The sequence below is a fragment of the Bison bison genome, unplaced genomic scaffold, assembly GCF_000754665.1.
Source record: "Bison bison bison isolate TAMUID 2011002044 unplaced genomic scaffold, Bison_UMD1.0 scf7180017864063, whole genome shotgun sequence".
NCBI lineage: Eukaryota > Metazoa > Chordata > Mammalia > Artiodactyla > Bovidae > Bison > Bison bison.
The window spans coordinates 3,391,252-3,409,778 of record NW_011494635.1 but is presented as its reverse complement, the minus strand read 5'-3'; the positions used below and the strand labels follow the sequence as shown (position 1 = coordinate 3,409,778).

Sequence of the window (18,527 nt, the reverse complement as noted above, 5' to 3'; positions counted from 1 at the left end):
GTGAAACAGGTTTCCTCCTGCTCAGTTTTGCTCAGTGAGGGGCGGGAGGGTGTGGGGTCGGCCTTCAGCCAGCACCTCTGTCTCTTGGTTGCCCTAATGGACTCCTCACTGGGGTGATGGCATCAGGACTCCCGTCTCCCCTCTCTTACAGACCAGGAAACCCAGCCCTCTGGAGATGCCGAGCTTAGGTCCTGTCCCAAAGCCAGCAAATATCCAAACCAAGGCACCAATGCCAGAGGCAAGTTCAGGTGATCAACGCTTGTCAGCGTACTGGTGGGGCAGTGACTCCTCCCCCCAAATCCCCTGCCCAGCTGTGAGCCCCTGGAGCCCTCACAGAGCCCCTTGGAGATGTGAGGAACTGCTATGGACTCTCATACATGGACAGAGAGGTCCCACAGCTCATCTAAAGCCACACAGCTCGTGAGGGGCAGAGTGGGATTTGAACCAGGGGTAGATGTGTTCTGTCCCTTTAAACAGCTGGAAACTCACAAACCAGCCCTGGCGGGGTGTGTCCTCATGTGGTTTTGCACACGTGGGATAGTGTACCCAGGAGGGTCAGCGCAGTAGCTCACACAGTGGCACAGAGTGTTGCTTTCATTCTTCATTTGTTCTTTAGTTTTGTTCATTTTTCATTTTGTAGAGATGTTTATAACTGCTCTATTTCTATGAAAAGGGGAACAATATAGCTCCATCTGAGCCTGAAACCATGGTTGCCTGCTGAGAGGTCCTCACACATCATTCGGGTCTCTCTGCACAGAGGGTGGGGGGCTGCCACTTGAAGGTCTTAGCCCTTCAGTGCTTCCCCACAGATTTCAGATAAAAGTCAAGTTGTCACTGTTTGGGCTCTCAGGGCTCCTCCCCTCCCCAGGTCCTCCTATCCATTCCTCAGGCTCTCGTAGGACCGCCTTTCCTTCACTTCCTTAACAAGGTTGTGGGCCTCCCACCCCAGGGCCTTAGCACATGCTATTCCCCCACATGAACGCCATTTCCCCTCTTATCTTTTCCTCCTTTAAATTCCAGCTTCGTTGCCATTCTTTCCCGGAGGAGCCGGTCCCAAGTGTCCATCCCAAGGATCTCTCCTGACACCCTGAGGTACCTGTCACCACTAAAACTGCTCAACATGTTCAAATCTGTCCATTCTAAGGGATGTCAAAGGTCATGAAGGCAGGAGTTTTCTCCTAGAATATCAGTGCTGAGCCCAGTACACAATAAGGCCTTAATCAACATTGCTTGGGTGGATGGATGGTTAGGTAGATGGATGGATAGATGGGTAAAAAGATGGATGGATGGATGGGTGGGTGGGTGGATGGTTGGATGACTGCATGGATAGATAGGTGGGTGGGTGGATGGATCTCCACAGACACTAAAGAGCACAGGAAGAACTCAATGGATTCTAAGAAAGCATCTCTGGACTCTTGCAAACATCTGATTAAAATAAAAAGAACACAAGGAGCACCCCCTGAGGGCTCTCTGTCTAGAGTCTGAGATGAGTGCTTTATCCCTTGTGGAGGCTGAAGCCCCTGAGTTCCCAACCCCCACGACACCCTACTGGAAGCTCTGAGGAGAGCTGGTGTCCCATCTCAGTCACTCGGAGGTTTCCCACTCTCCACTGAGCGCTCCCTTTGGGGGCTGGGTCCTCACCATCCACCCAGAGTGCCGAGAGTCATGGGTGCCCGTGGGTAGGGGGAGCCAAAGGGGGAGGGTCCAGTCCCCTCCCTTCTCTGGGGAGACAGATGTGTGGTCTGCAGGTCTCCTGAGGGTTCCAGCTGGAGTCCCAGGTCACCTGCTCAATCTAGTGTCACCCAGTGCTGCCCGCTTCCTTGGCCTTGTCTCACTCCTCCCCTCTCAAATAAACTGCGTATCCCAAATGTTTGTCTGGGCTCTACTTCTTGGGGACCCCAACTGGTGACAGTCTCAGTGAGCAGAACACACTGTCATCACAGGAAAAGAACTCTTCAAGGGCCTCTGTGAGTCGCTGTGCGGAAGGAGGTCAGTCGTGGCCTGGATGGATTCTGGGCTCAGACCCCCCACCCTTCCGGTAACCCTGAGCTGAGGAAAAACAGGCGCACAAGTCTCGGCCTGTGAGGTCAAAGACATTTTCATCTTTTCCTTTATGATGCTTTCTGCGAAGCTGCCACATCACAACACAGCATTTGCGCTACAAAACCCTGAAAACTGCCAAATTTCACCCAATTGAGTTTAACGTTCTCAAGGAGAGAGCTTGGCATTGTGTTAGAAACTCAGACATTCCCACGGCCCAGTTCCTATTTTAAAATTGCCTATCTATTTAAAGTTCACGATGAGGGGACACAAGAGAAAAAAGACTCTCAAAGCCAAAGGGAACATGAGCGCGCAAAAGGAGAGTCCAGTTTGCTTCTAAAAAAGGCTGAAAATTATAACCGTCGTGTCTCAAGTCTGAGGATTTTTTTTCTTTTCCTCTTCTGGTTGTTTGCAAACCAAAGTGGAATTTTATTATGGGTTATGAAGTGAGTTTCTCAAGTTCCTGGCCCCCTCCAAATCTCTCCTCACTCCGCGGCGTGCCCTCACATGGAAGGAGGAGGGACCCCCAAATAAAGGCGCTGGTGCATGCAAGCCACAAACGTCTCCCCACCCCCATCGCCGCTGCATTTCCTTAGCCCGCACCCAGCGACGTTGCCTGGCTCCTTTTATGCACAACAAAACCGTGATGAAGGCTGCAGGAGTCAGAAGCTATTCAGCACAGGAAGCCCCTGTATCCGGTGAGGAATAAGAAGTGCAGCGGCAGGATGCGCCTTGGGTCAGGGGGCCGCGGAAAGCCTTCAGCCTTTGTGTCCTTCTCTGTGACGGAGCGTCCACGTCTGAGCCCTCGGCTCCCCTCGGAGCTCAGCTTGGGCTGCCGCTGTCACCGCCGGGGCGTCAGCCTCCCACCCAGAGGGACACAGAGGCCACGATGGCCAGTTCCGCTGGCCTGCTGCTGCTGCTGCTGCTGCTGTCGATCCAGTCCCGGGCAGAGAACACCACTGACTGGGAGGCCGTGGTCTGCGCAGGGTCTGCCTGCTACACGGCCCACAGGCACAAGCTGAGTGCGGAGGATGCCCAGCTCCACTGCAGCAAGAAAGGGGGCAATCTGGCCACGGTGAAGAGTGAGGAGGAGGCCTGGCACATCCAGGGTGCCCTGACCCAGCTCCTGCTGCTGGGGCCGCCCCTGCAAGAACGCCCGAAATTCTGGATTGGGCTCCAGCGAGAGAAAGGCACTTGCTCGGACAGCAGCCTACCTCTGAAGGGCTTCAGCTGGCTGGGCGATGGGGAGGACTCACAGTACAACAACTGGTACAAAGAAGTTAGGAGCACCTGTACCCACAGGCGCTGCGTGTCCCTGATTCTGGACCTGTCTGTGCCGGGCTTGGCCAGCAGCCTCTCCAAGTGGGTCGATGGTCCTTGTGGGCACTCCGGGTTTCCTGGGATGAACATCGAGGGCTTTGTGTGCAAGTTCAGCTTCAAAGGCATGTGCCGGCCGCTGACCCTGGGGGGCCCGGGTCAGGTGAACTACACGACCCCTTTCCAGGCTACCAGCTCCTCCCTGCAGGCCGTGCCCTTTGCCTCGATGGCCACCGTGGCCTGTGAGGATGGAAATGAGGGCAGGCAGCACTACTTCCTGTGCAAGGAGAAGGCCCCCAGCGAGTTTGACTGGGACAGCTCAGGGCCCCTCTGTGTGAGCCCCAAGTTCGGCTGCGACTTCAACAATGGAGGCTGCCAGCAGGACTGCTTCGAGGGCGGGGATGGCTCCTTCCGATGCGGCTGCCGGCCGGGGTTCCGGCTGCTGGACGACCTGGTCAGTTGCGCCTCTCGGAACCCTTGCAGCTCCAGCCCGTGCGGAGGGGAGGCCACGTGCTTCCCCGGGTCCCTCGGAACAGACTTTACGTGCCACTGTCCCCCAGGCTACCAGCTGGACTCGACTCAGCGGGACTGTGTGGACGTGGATGAGTGCCGGGACAACCCCTGTGCCCAGGACTGTGTCAACACCCCTGGGAGCTTCCGCTGTGAGTGCTGGGTGGGCTTTGAGCCTGGCGGCCCTGAAGAGGGGGCCTGCGTGGATGTGGACGAGTGTGCCCCTGGCCACTCGCCCTGCGCCCAGAGCTGCACCAACACCGAGGGCTCCTTCTATTGCTCCTGCGAGGAGGGCTACGAGCTGGCTGAGGAGGACGGCACCCAGTGCCTGGACGTGGACGAGTGTGAGGTCCAGCAGGGGGGCCTCTGCGACAGCCTGTGCTTCAACACGGAGGGGTCCTTCCGCTGTGGCTGCCTGCCGGGCTGGGAGCTGGACCCCAACGGCGTCTCCTGCACTGGGGGGCACACGTCATTGGGACCACCGACCGGGTTTCCCCTTAGGGAAGACACGGGAAATGGAGAAGGGAAGCTCCAGTCTTCTGCCACCGTGTCCAGTCGCAGCGGGGACAACCCTGAGGGTACCTCCACAGTGGTGCCCTCCAACAGGAGACTCTCCCTCCCAGCTAGGGTCCCCACCTCCCTGCCCCCAGCGGAGAGGCTGGCCCCCAGTGCGACGCCTGGGGTCTGGATGGAGCCCAGCACCCATTACCCCACAGCCACCACCGGCCACAGGGAGTCTGCAGGCGAGGACTTCACAGCCAAGCAGAGCGAGCAGGGCACAGACGGACAGCAGCTGCTCTTATTTTACATTCTTGGCACCGTGGTGGCCATCCTGCTCCTGCTAGCTCTGGCCTTAGGGCTGCTGGTCTGTCGCAAGCGCAGGGCCAAGAAGGAGGAGAAGAAGCAGCAGCCGCAGAGCGCAGCGGACAGCTACGCCTGGGTCCCCGAGCGGGCTGAGAGCAGAGCCATGGAGAACCCCTACAGGTGAAGGAGGCTGGGTTGCCCGGGGGGAGTGTGGCCGGCACGGGGGCGGGGTAGGGGCGGCAGTGACCACGCAGCAGGCAGAGATGAGGGGTAGGCTTGGGCCCCCCTGGGATCACCTCGAGGCCCACATGTGCCCTCTGGGGGTGCCACCCTGCCCCGTGTCCCCACGCCCAGGGTCCAGATGACATGGCCCCGGGGCAGCAGCTTCCAATATGTTCCCCTTTGTTCCCATAGTCCGACGCCGGGGACAGACTGCTGATGCTGATGAGGCCCCTGGACACTGGCAGCGACCACCATCCTCAGAGCCAGGAGACCATTGAAAGCAGGACCCCCACCCTCCTGGAAGACTGGACTGGAATCTTAGCAAGTAGTTGTCAACCTTCTCTTTAAATGCCTGGCAGCTTGAACCGTGCAGGTATCACACGTGTGTAGTGTGGAAGCGGGGGAGGGTCAGGTGTCAGTTTAGGAATTTCGTGCGTGTTAACAATTCTCCTTCCCTCTCCTGCTGAAATTCAAATGTGACTGAGTTCATATCACCCCTGATCCTGGATCGCACTTGACATGTCAGGTGCTAACAGGCTCCCTTTGAACTGCTTCTCTGCCTGCATACACCTCTAATAACAGGACACAAATCAGGGCAAATTTGGACTGAAATGATTTGTGCCTTCTGGTGTGATGAAGCCTGAGTCTATCTGTTGTCTGATTATGTAAGAAGCTCTGTTTCTGATGGAGGGAACGTGTTCAGGCTGGAGGCATATTTTTTCCATTCTTGCGTTTCCATCCACTTAGGTGGCAGAGGCAGGGCGTTTAGAAATCACATCTCTCTAGCTCTTCGGGTTCTAATTGTCTTCAGTTTATTTGCAAATGAAATCTGAACAATGTGGGGAAAATTGTACCAAGCGAGTAAACAGTGACTCTGGAAACTAGGGTTAGAAGGCAGGGTTTGTTTCAAAACTACGTGAGTCAATTTGTCTCAATAAATGTTCCCATGTTCCACCCTCTGTTTGACTGGTGAGACCGACATTCGTGAGGTCAAAGGTTAAAGACCACTGGTCTCCGGGGCCAAGTGGCCTCACGCCCTTGATGCCATCCTGCCGTCTCTGCACTCTGCCTGGGCTTGGACGCTCTGGTGGTTTCTGGATGATGTGAGGGGCTGAGTTTAAAAGGTGCTGTAACAGCATTTAGCACAGCTCACTGTGGTGGAGGCCTCCTGAGAGCTGAGCCCATCTTGTGGACACCGCACAACCAAGTCAGGACTCGTCCCCTGGGTGCTGGCCCAGTACTGCGTACAGCACAGGTGTCCTCTGGCCCTTTTCCTTAAAAAAAGAAGACAAGAGGAGATGGAGAGAGAATGAGAGTATAACTAAGATCTTGTGCAACAGCAGACACTTCTCAGAGCCGTTTTAATTTATAACCTTGTCTGTAAGTGCCCACTAGCCAGATTTCCCACAACTAAGACTGCTGTGGTCGGTGGTGCTTGGTCCCCATCACTTCAGCCTGGGTCCCTGGAAAGCAGCCCAGAATTCACTGTGGGGCAGAGCCCTTAGAAGCTGCCTGAGCAGCACAGGAGGCCTGGGCACCTGGAGAAGGTGGGACTGGGGGTGAACCCCTTGGCGCACCCCTCCCTGATGCTCCCCTTCCCCTGCAGGACAGACCGAGGAAACCATTTCCGGGATCCAAACTCTGCCCCAGAGGTCAGCACCCCACATGCTTGGCCTTCAGAGCCAAGTAGATGCCTTTTGCCAATTTCGAAATGAAGGTGCTATAGCTCACATTGAAAAAAAAAAAAAAAGGAAAAGTGGAAGGGGTTGGGGGAAGGAAGGAAGGAAGGAATGATGGAGGTCTGAGACTGTCTCCTCAAACAGGCCTGCTCCTGAATTTCACGAACAGTCTCTACAATCACTGCTCTTCTCTCTTGCTGGCCATTGGGAGGGGCTGAAGCAGGAGGACAGTCCCCTGGGAAACTGGAGTGTAGACAGCCAAGGATGGGCCATTCTCCAAATTTGCCTTGGGCGTGGAGAACCTGGGGAGTGTCCTTTGCATGATGAACTCACGACTGCTTGGCTGGGTGGCCTTGAGGCAGAAGTAACCTTGCTGGTGTCACTTTGGTGCCTGTCCCCTGTCCCCAGAGGCACTTAGGGTGAACCCACCAGCTCTGGCCTGAAGCCGGGAGGAACTCAGCCTGTGGTGACCACCAGGCCTGGCAAGGCCATCTCAGGCTTGAGTGCCTGTCGCCAATAGACTAGCAGCCTCTCCAAAAGGTTAGTCTTCACATCTTTCCCCAGGCTCAGGTGAAAAGTGAAATAAAAATCTAAACCTGTATGTGAGTGTGCTTCCGTGCAGCCTTCAAGAGGAGCAGAGTTGGGAGTGAAACTCTCTCCCACACACGCATGTGTAGCTGTGTCTTTTATGTTCTGGTTGTGAGCTTTGTTTGAGCACATTGTGCAGGGCCTAGATGTGGATTTGATCGTTAGCTACTTTTATTCCTACTGTCTTTCCCATATAGATTTCTATAAAAACTAAGAACAGAGATGAGATTTGACTCTGAAAAAGGTACCAAATTAAAAATGATGCAGTTTTTTAAAAAACAAATAGAGGAAAGCCTTTTCCTATTGTTTTTCTTCTTAGTTTCTCCATTGTCTAAATCAGGAAAACAGGAAAGCACTGCTTTCCAGCAGCTGCAAAATGGTGTAATGTCCCCTACACATTTCCACCGTTGAAAACAATAGGGTTAGCATGGAAATCAGAGACAGAAAATCCCTGAAAACATCTGTCCCTCTCTGGCTGCAAAACCCAAGGCTTAAATCTGTGTGGTTTGTGGAGCCTGTCAACCAAAAGAAAGAGGATGATCAAACTCTCCATGGGTTCAGTAATCAAGTCCCTTAGTTTGTTCCAGATTCCGGGAGTAAAACTCACTGAAATGCTTTTTTTTTTTTTTAAACAAAATGAAGTGTGTTTTGGTCTGTTCATGGAGATAACACCCACTCGTTTTAGAAAGAAACTCTGGAATTCCTTTCTCTCATTGTTCCTCTTATCTGCAAGGGGGCAAGTGTTTCCTTTCAGCAGAATTTGCCCACCATTCCCCTGGCCTAAAGCTCTTTTTGCATATTTGGCTTAAGCTAGAATTAGATCATAGGTGAGGTCTTGCATGAGGATACAATTCAATGCGATTGTAAACATCAACAGTCCCTCCCTGAGTGCTAGAAAAGAACACCTAAGTCTCTTTGAATGTGTGTGTTTGAAGTTTGTTTCACTGATGCTGGAATCACAGGCTTTCTAGACAGGGTCATTTCATCCCAGGGTGGGGGAGGGAGGGCTGGACACTGAGCTGCCCTCAGGCCTCTGAAAAGCTGAGTGGCACCTCGGGGCAACCTCGGAAGTGGGTTGTCATCCTTTGTGCTTTGTTACCCACATATCCTAATAAACTCCGGAATACATTGCTGTCAATCTGTTTTAATATTTTAATATGCTTCACAACAGCTCAAAATACACAGCAGGAACTACATTCAAAAGTACCTGTGCCCGTTGTCAAAGATACATCGACAACCTGCGTCTTTACTCACTGGAGGTGGCACTGGCCTCAGGGCACCGAGGTGGGGGGAGGACATTGTAGGGAGGCCCCCAGGCCCAGATCCGCACTTCTAGACTCTGCCCTCTGACCCTGAGCCCTGCTGCACGCCTCCATCTCCACTGTCTTATCCCCTGCATCGTTTTAGTTGTGTGGGAGACGCCTGGTGCAGGATTAAATGTGTCTAACGGGTGCGATTTGCAAACACCATTCTGTAATGATCACAGGAGCATTTTTGACCACTTGGGCACCAAACCTTTTCCAGTATATTTAACTAATTGGACAGGCCGACAGCTCGCTCAATGTTCTGCCACATAAACCTCACCGTGACTGGAGGCCGGAACAGTAGATGGTGGTTGATTCCCAGTCGACTTGCTTTCCAGACTGTGGACTTTGTAAAAACAGGGCTTATGGGGAATCAGGGGCTCTCCAGTGATGCTAATGGCCTGGACACTTGTGATAACCAGTCATTACCAGGGCTCAATAAAACTTATTCTTGAGCTGTCTAGTCACTAACAAAACCCATTTGGAAATAATATCTTAATATGAAGAACTGTGGCTGCCTCCTCCCCAACATACACACACACACAGAGACACGCAACACAGGCACACACACACACAGAAAAGCACCTTTCACACAGAGAGACACAAAGAGACACACAAATACATACAATCCTAACACCCTCTGTTTCATATTGAAAAACCTTGAGGCCAGGGTTTCCTGATTTATAGGAAAAGCCCATGAACAAACGTGCCACACTTTAGCAGCAATTCCTCTTAGAGACTTAGAGTGATGTAAATGCTAGCAAATCTTTCAAATATGATTGATTCACACACACAAAAATGTATAGAGAATTAAACCTATTGTGCAAAACAAGTACATCTGTGACAGAAAACCCATAGATTAACGTGAAAGAGCCACATACACGTCATGTACCTTCCACGGCTTTAACATGGACTGAAAAAGTCCATCCTGATTGAGCTGACTCCTCAATCTATTCCATATGAGGAGGAAGAGACAATAAACCCCAAACCAAAAAGCCTCCGCTCAACAGTGTCTCATCTCTTTTACACCCTGGATCATTGTTTTCAGAGGATATAAAGGCCAGGAGTGGTGAAAACTGAAGAAAGAGAGGAGTGAAAGGTCAAGTTGGAGGATAAGCCCTGAGGTCAACAGTCTCTCCCATGAACTTGACCTGAGGCTCTTCTCTTCATAGCAGGGACCACATTCTGCCTGAGCCTCCAGGAGCCGGCAGCCAGAGCTCCCCAAGAGCTGCTGCCCCGGGTCCTATTTGCTGGGCTTTTTATTTGAGTTTTGTCACCATTGATGCTGGTCCTCCCTTGTGGTTAAAATCCATAGATTTCAGCTGCCTGGAGGGAAGGATGGGAGGGGTGGAGCATAAACAGAGAGGAAAGAAGGGAAGGAGAGAGAGGGAGGGAAAGGGGTGGGGGATGCCTGATGAAGGTCAAAGTGAAGGTCGCTGGGCCCCAACAGCACATCTCGGCTTTCAGTTGGAGACCATGCAGGGCTGTTTTCTCTCCATGCCATCTCTAACCTCCCGGGTCACACGGTGGAACAGCCAGGCTCTTTCCTGCTGACCCCCATGGAGGACCAACACCCTCCTCATCAGGCTCTTGTCACCTTTCCCTGCAAAGCACTGTTACCTCGTCCCCTCTGCGTTTCACGCTTGTCCTGGTATCATAAAGGCTTAAGCTGGGTCCATGACATCTGCTCTCTTGAGCTCCTTCTGTGTTCAAATATCCAGTGAAAATAATGAGACTTATGAGGTGGAAAGAAATAATTGTACCTTTTACCTTCTTTCTCCAGAGTCTTCCTTTCCGAAAAAGATTAAGTCCCAAACCTAAATGTTCACTTCCTTGTCAAACCTGTCATCTCTGAACCAGGGCATGGTGCCCTGTGTGTCCCAGTACCCACCCTCATGGTCACGGTTAAGGTGTTGGTGTGTGCACTGGGGGGTGGGGGTGCAGTCCTGTACACCCATCATACCAGCTAGTCCATCCTCTTTCTCATCATCTCCCATGGGGACCAGCTTTGTCACTCCTTGTATTTCCATCAGTTCTGTCTTCTCCTTGATGGCTTAGTCACTCAGTTGTGTCTGACTCTTATGGCCCCACGGACTATAGCCCGCCAGGCTCCTCTGACCATGCGATTTCCCAGGCAAGAATACTGGAGTGGGTTGCCATGCCCTCCTCCAGGGGATCTTCCCGACCCAGGGATTGAACCCAGCTCTCCTGCATTGCAGGCAGATTCTTTACCAGCTGAGCCACCAGCAAAGCTGCACGATTGGGTGATTGATATGCATTTGGCATTGTCCCTTTCTTTACCAATATGAAATGCAACCTTCTGGACATCTTCACCTCCAATTACATTCTGTCTAAATCTCCAAACTGATACACTGCACTAATTTGTGGCGTTTTATGAATACAAATGATTTCTATTAGAATATCTTTGTTTTCAGCCTTCTTTATGTTCGTCTCACTGTGTTCCCGTCCTGCCCTGCTCTGGGGCTGCTCTCTCCATCTCAGGGGCCTGGAGCCCCCACAGGGCCTCTGCCCAGAGTGGGCAAGTCTGGGTTGGAGACTGTGAGACTCTGCATTTCTAGCAGGTTTCTGGGGGAGACTGCTGCTGCTGGTCTGGGGGCTCCCCCAGAGGAGCTCTGCTTTATCTGTTTGGGGGTGGTTCTCTTGTCTCATTATTGGGAGTAGGCCCTCCTGGCCACTCTCTTGACTCTCTTATTCTAGAAGTGATTTTGGATGGGGCTTCTTCCGAGTCTCCTGACTTTCCCCTGCTCTTCTCCTTTCTTGTCTCCTGAGGTGGCTGTGAAAACTCACTTTCTCTCTAGCCCCCACCCCAGAGACCCCTGTCCTGCCCAAAGCACTACTCACCTTCTAACATGGTGTATCATTTCTTCCTGTGGTTAAGATTTATTGACTTATTGCCTGTACTTACATATATGTAAGCACCTCTAGGGCAATTTTTGTTGTTGTTGTCTGGTCCCTGGTCCCTGATGCTCCCTGGGCCTGGCACACAGTGGCGCTCAATAACTCTGTGTCTGATGCTTGGCTGCCCTGGGGTCTTGGAGCAGAATGGCAGGCAGGGGGACACAATGGGGGTCCTATTTGAATCTCTGATGCTGTCCGTGGCCTTCATCTTTTACGGGCTCCTCACCCCAGGCCGCTCCCTCCACACAGGGCAGTGCCCACACTCAAGATGTCCCTATTGCTCTTGAACCAATGCTGTCTTGTCCATCTGGTCTCCAGGCTCCTTTTGCTCCAGAAGCAGACCTGGAGACAAGGATTCCAGTGAAGTAGTTTAATGGGAAAGATGGACATTAACGGTAGGGTCATGTGGAGGCGATGCAACTGTGGAAACACTAGGAAATGTCATTCCACCAGAGGGCTGAGGGAGCCGGGGTATTGATAGACTGACTTCCATCCATCGTGGATGGGGCTGCTGCAGGGGGATGGGTAATTCCCGGTACTTCCAAAGGGGCTCCACTCTGGGATGGGGGAAGCCTTCAGGTACAGAGATGCAGACGTGGCAGGATGGAAGTTGACCCGAGCACAGGCACAGTCTCTGGTGAACAGTCTGGCTGAATCCCCGCCTGTCCTCATCGTCCCCCACACCGAGCAGAAACAGCCCTTCCTTCCTCAAGTCACGGCTGATTTCCTCAGGAGGCAGCTGGGACCTTGGGGAGAGAGCTATCTTTCCAGATTTCTTTAATGGCCCCCACCCCTCTGTTCTTGATGTGATAGCTCAGTGGCTCTGCGTCTGTCTTCCTGTGAGGCTGGGAGGCACTCAAGGGAAAGGTGAGCCTCACACACAGTTTTACACACAACTTGATCTCACATGTGGCCAACAGAAGGCCACCTGAATAGTTCAGTTCTTGGGACATCTTATTAAAGCAACGTGACAGGAAAATTTACCAAACTTTTACTACTATCAGATAAAAAGTGCAACTGATTTATTGGGAAACAGGCAGAATTACTCTCCCCACTTGATAGGTAAGGAAGTGGAAACACAGACAAACTGGGAAATTTGCTCACGGCCCCAGCTGACAAGTGGTGAAGTAGGGCTGTGAAACCCTGCAGCCTCACCTGGATTGCTAGGTCTCACCACCTCCAGCTAACTTCAGGGTGTCAACCAGTAGACTCCTGAGGAGACAAGCTGGCTTTCATCCTGTGTGAGACAGGAAGGTTGAACACTGAGCAATGATGGGTATTTCTAATAATAACTTATGTCCAACTGAGCACCTCTGTATTCTTGCACTTGAGTATTCCCCCAGGCACACATGTGTGCATGTACACCACACACACACCCACCCACACACACACATAAACACACACAAGTACCACTCAAAAGCTCTCTGCCATCCCCTGAGAGCTTGTGTACCCGAGGCCCACGTGATCTGAGGGAGGGGTGTGCCTGCGGCCTCGCTGACCCCGCAGGGGCCTTCCTGCCTGTCTTGGTCACAGTGGCGCCTCTGTGCGTCCTGGAGGTGGAGGTGTGACTGCACCCTGCTGGCAGAGACCACTGCTCCGCTGCACCCCTTGTGCACAGTGCCGGGACTGCCAGAGGCGCCGCTTTGTCAAAGACAGTGGGCTAGTTTCTAAAAAGCTAAACATGCACACACATGACCTGGCAATTCTGCTTTTAGACATCTACTCAAGGGCAATGAAACCATGATGCTCACAGTCTTGGCCACAGGTATTCACAGGAGGTTTATTTGTGAGCATGCACCTGGACACAACTTCTGTTCCCAGTCTTCTCTCTACCTCCCTCCAGGGCAGCTCAGGAATCATGAATCCCATTCATTTTCCTGGCCTCCATCAGAAGGGGCACATACCTCACTAAGAAGTGGTCTTTGCCAGCCCCCGCTTGCACCACCCCAACTCCCGCCGCCCACATCTTGCTGAGTGTTCTCTTTTCACAGTGTCCTGTTTCTTCTTTTATCCCCTTGCCTTCGAGCTATCTAACTGCATTTCTCTCTGAGCAATGGCCACAGTCAAACCCTATCCTTTGTCTTCAGGTCCTGCCCTTTTAGGGAAGCATCTTTTACTATAGAAACAATCTTTGGTGTTATTTAAATTCATAAGTAAAAACAACCTTGGAAAAGCTCCTGGGCACTGCAGGTGCTGGTGTCAGCAGTAATGTCATGGCCTTTCTTTAAGAGGCTTCTTCTGACCAGATGCCCAGAATGGCTTTGATGCTTGGAGACTGGATTTGGTGCTTACTGATTTGTGGCTGAAATGAAAAGCTCTCTGTTAAGTTCAGTTATGTGCCAAGTGATCTTCAACATGAGGCTTTTTTTTTTTTTTTTTTGAGCATAGGAAAAGATGATTCATTTGGGCCTTGTTATTTCAAAAGTTGGAGTCACACAGTCTGGAATCAACTCACGCATTAACTTAACAAACAAGAAAACAAACCAGAATGAATGAATGAATAAAGTTTTGCTGGGGAAATGAGGTTCATACGAGATTTTTAGCTGAGCTATGTAGCCTACCAAATTAATCTTCAGGGCCTTATCGCAGTGTTTACATCCATTTGTGTAGAATAGGCAGGAACTAGAAATGATTCTCACATGAATGCAAATGAATTGGTGTTTTTCAATATCTATTCTGGGTATTTTATTCTCCTTCTGCTTTTATGTTAAGTGAACTGGTAGTATTCAGTGGTGAATTCGTCTACCCGAAATAATGCCTGATTAACATAATGTTTATTTTCTCATATGATGAAGGGTCCAGAGATGGGAAATCTCAGGCTGCCTTCTGTCTTTTTGGTCCTTCATCACCAGCCTGTGACTTTCATCCTCATGCTTACCACATGCAAAAAAAAAAAAAAAATTCTTTTATTTTTCTCATTCATAGGCAGAGAAAGGCACCAATCCCAACTCGACAATTTGCTGAGTTGTGATAAGAGTACAGACCCCATGACTAGCACTTCAATCAGGAAGACCTTCCACTGCCCAGCGGGTCTCCTATGTTCCTCCCAGTCTGTTCCCACCCTGTCGATCAACACTGCTTCACTTCTTATCCATATTCAGTCCTTTCACCTGTTCTAGGAATTTAAACAGACGAAATCAGAGTTTATCAGGGTCAAGCCTCTTAAGTTACTTGCTTTCTGCCTTGCCCACTTCTTTTTTTACATCTGATGCCTTTTTCTTGTTTTATTTTGGATCAATCAAGTATTATTTTTCATTATTGGATTTTTTGAGCAATTTTAGGTTTGCAAAAGAATTGAGTTGAAAGTACAGAGAGTTCCCCTATAACCTCTCAACATTTTTAGTTCAGTTCAGTTCAGTTCAGTTGCTCAGTCATGTCTGACTCTTCGCAACCCCATGAACCACAGCACGCCAGGCCTCCCTGTCCATCACCAACTCCCGGAGTCTACCCAAACCCAGGTCCATTGAGTCAGTGATGCCATCCAGCCATCTCATCCTCTGTCGTCCCCTTCTCCTCCTGCCCTCAATTTTTCCCAGCATCAGGGTCTTTTCCAATGAGTCAGCTCTTTGCATGAGGTGGCCAAAGTATTGGAATTTCAGCTTCAACATCAGTCCTTCCAATGAACACTCAGGACTGATCTCCTCCAGGATGGACTGGTTGGATCATCCTGCAGTCCAAGGGACTCTCAAGAGTCTTCTCCAACATCAATTGTTCGGCGCTCAGCTTTCTTCACAGTCCAACTCTCACATCCACACATAACCACTGGAAAAACCATAGCCTTGACTAGACAGACCTTTGTTGGCAAAGTAATGTCTCTGCTTTTTAATATGCTGTCTAGGTTGGTCATAACTTTCCTTCTAAGGAGTAAACTTCTTTTAATTTCATGGCTCCAATCATCATCTGCAGTGATTTTGGAGCCCAGAAAAATAAAGTCAGCCACTCTTTCCAATGTTTCCCCATCTATTTGCCATGAAGTGATAGGACCAAATGCCATGATCTTAGTTTTTTGAATGTTGAGCTTTAAGCCAACTTTTTCACTTTCCTCTTTCACTACCATCAAGAGGTTTTTTAGTTCCTCTTCATTTTCTGCCATAAGGGTGGTGTCATCTGCATATCTGAGGTTATTGATATTTCTCCCAGCAATCTTGATTCCAGCTTGTGTTTCTTCCAGCCCAGCGTTTCTTATGATGTACTCTGCATAGAAGTTAAATAAGCAGGGTGACAATATATAGCCTTGATGTTCTCCTTTTCCTATTTGGAACCACTCTGCTATTCCATGTCCAGTTCTAACTATTGCTTCCTGACCTGCATAAAGATTTCTCAATTTCCTATTACTAAGACTGGGCTTTGGTGTGGCACATGGGGAACAATCTGTGAGCCATATTGACACATTATTATTAACTAAAGTCCATAGTTTACATTTGGGTTCACTTTTGTACTGTACCTTAAATATTGTTCAGTTGCTCAGTCCTGTCCGACTCTTTTGCAACCCCATGGACTGTAGCATGTCAGGCTTCTCTGTCCATGGAATTTCCCAGGCAAGAATGCTGGAGTGAGTTGCCATTTCCTTCTCCAGGGGATCTTCCTGACCCAGGGATTGAACCCGGGTCTCTTGCATTGCAGGTGGACTCCTGACCATCTGAGCCATGAGGGAAGCCCTGCACGTGGGTGTCTGTGTGTATATTGCACTGGGTCTTAGTTGCAACATGTGGGATCTAGTTTCTCTGACCGGAGATTTAACCCTGGCCCTTTGCAGTAGAGATATAGAATCTTAACCACTGGACCACCAGGAAAGTCCCCAATATATGGGTTTTGAAAACTGTATTCACCATTGCTTGTATCACACAGAATAGGTTCCCTGTGCTCCACCTGTTCACCTTATCCCTCCTCCCCAAATCCTGGCAACCACTGACATTTCACAGTCTCTGTAGTGTTGCCTTTTCTAGAATGTCATACATTTGGCATCATATAGCCTGTTGCATTTTCTGATTGGCATAGGAAACATTTAAGTTTCCTCCATGTCTTTTCATGGCTCAAGAGCTCATTTCTTTTTAGTTCTGATAATATTCCATTGTCTGGATGGACCACAGTTTATTTATCCATTTACCTACTGGAGGATATTTTGGTTGCTTCCAAGTTTTGGCAGTTATCAATAAAATTACTATAAACATCCATGTGTTTGTGTGGACATAAGTTTTTATTCATTAGTGTGACTACCTAAGATTGTGAATAATGTATGAGTGTGTTTGGTGTTGTAAGAAATTTCCAAATTGTCCTCCAAAGTGAGAAAACCATTTTGTATTTCCGTCAGCAATGAGTGAGCATTTCTGCTGCCCCACAACCTCCCCAACATTTAGTGTTGTCAGTGTTCTGGATTTTGACCATTCCAATAGATGTGTTCAGTTCAGTTCAGTTCAGCCGTTCATTTGTGTCTGACTCTTTGCGACCCCATGAATCGCAGCACGCCAGGCCTCCCTGTCCATCACCAACTCCCACAGTTCACTCAAACTCATGTCCATTGAGTCAGTGATGCCATCCAGCCATCTCATCCTCTGTCGTCCCCTTCTCTTCCTGCCTCCAATCCCTCCCAGCATCAGGGTCTTTTCCAATGAGTCAACTCTTCGCATAAGGCGGTCAAAATATTGGAGTTTCAGCTTTAGCATCATTCCTTCCAATGAACACCCAGGACTGATCTCCTTTAGGATGGACTGGTTGGATCTCCTTGCAGTCCAAGGGACTCTCAAGAGTCTTCTCCAACACCACAGTTCAAAAGCATCAATTCTTCAGCACTCAGCTTTCTTCACAGTCCAACTCTCACATTCATACATGACCACTGGAAAAACCATAGCCTTGACTAGATGGACCTTTGTTGGCAAAGTAATATCTCTGCTTTTTAATATGCTATCTAGGTTGGTCATAACTTTCCTTCCAAAGAGTAAGTGTCTTTTAATTTCATGGCTGCAGTCACCATCTGCAGTGATTTTGGAGCCCCCAAAAATAAAGTCTGACACTGTTTCCCCATCTATTTGCCATGAAGTGATGGGACCAGATGCCATGATCTTCATTTTCTGAATGTTGAGCAGTATCTTACTGTTGGTTTAATTTGGATTTCCCTGATGACATGAAGTGGAGCATGTTTTCAAATGCTTATTTGCCATCTGTGTATCTTCTTTGGTGAGGTGTCTGTTAAGGTCTTTTGCCCGTTTTAAGTTTGAGTTGTACTGCTGGGCATGCACACGGAAGAAACCAGAATTGAAAGAGACACGTGTACCCCAATGTTCATGGCAGCACTGTTTATAATAGCCAGGATATGGAAGCAACCTAGATGTCCATCAGCAGAAGAAAGGATAAGAAAGCTGTGGTACATATACACAATGGAGTATTAGTCAGCCATTAAAAAGAACACATTTGAATCCATTCTAATGTGGTGGATGAAACTGGAGCCTATTATACAAAGTGAAGTAAGTCAGAAAGAAAAACACCAATACAGTATACTAATGCATATATATGGAATTTAGAAAGATGGTAATGATGACCCTATATGTGAGACAGCAAAAGAGACACAGATGTATAGAACAGTATTTTGGACTCTGTGGGAGAAGGCAAGGGTGGGGTGATTTGAGAGAATAGCACTGAAACATGTATATTATCATATGTGAAATAAATCGCCAGTCCAGGTTCAATGCATGAGATAGGGAGCTCATGGCTGGTGGACTGGGATGACCCTGAGAGATGAGATGTGGAAGGAGGTGGGAGAGGGGTTCAGGATGGGGAACACATGTACACCCATGACTGATTCATGTCAATGTATGGCAAATCCACTACAATATTGTAAAGTAATTAGCCTGCAATTAAAATAAAAAGAAAAAAATAAATAAAATTGGGTTGTCTTCTTACAGGTGAATTTTAATGGCACCCCACTCCAGTACTCTTGCCTGGAAAATCCCATGGATGGAGGAGCCTGGTAGGCTGCAGTCCAAGGGGTCACTAAGAGTCGGGCACGACTGAGTGATTTCACTTTCACTTTTCACTTTCATGCATTGGAGAGGGAAATGGCAACCCACTCCAGTGTTCTTGCCTAGAGAATCCCAGGGACGGGGAGCCTGGTGGGCTGCTGTCTATGGGGTCGCACAGAGTCGGACAC

At 49.7% G+C, this 18,527-nt stretch overlaps 1 protein-coding gene across 1 annotated transcript; it reads left to right on the top strand.

The window, feature by feature from the left end:
- The first annotated feature begins 2,235 nt into the window (after nucleotides 1-2,235).
- Nucleotides 2,236-8,285, top strand: CD93 (CD93 molecule). Its single transcript, XM_010836343.1, has 2 exons — nucleotides 2,236-4,851; nucleotides 5,086-8,285. Exons 1-2 carry the CDS (start codon nucleotides 2,930-2,932, stop codon nucleotides 5,108-5,110), a joined length of 1,947 nt encoding a protein of 648 aa, XP_010834645.1. The 5' UTR covers nucleotides 2,236-2,929; the 3' UTR covers nucleotides 5,111-8,285.
- The last annotated feature ends 10,242 nt before the right edge of the window (nucleotides 8,286-18,527 follow it).

Bases quoted from the DNA above. Each gene is read 5' to 3' on its own strand.
- CD93 (XM_010836343.1), top strand. From the start codon at position 2,930: ATGGCCAGTTCCGCTGGCCTGCTGCTGCTGCTGCTGCTGCTGTCGATC. The intron at 4,852-5,085 runs GTGAAGGAGGCT...TTGTTCCCATAG, and splicing joins GCCATGGAGAACCCCTACAG to TCCGACGCCGGGGACAGACT.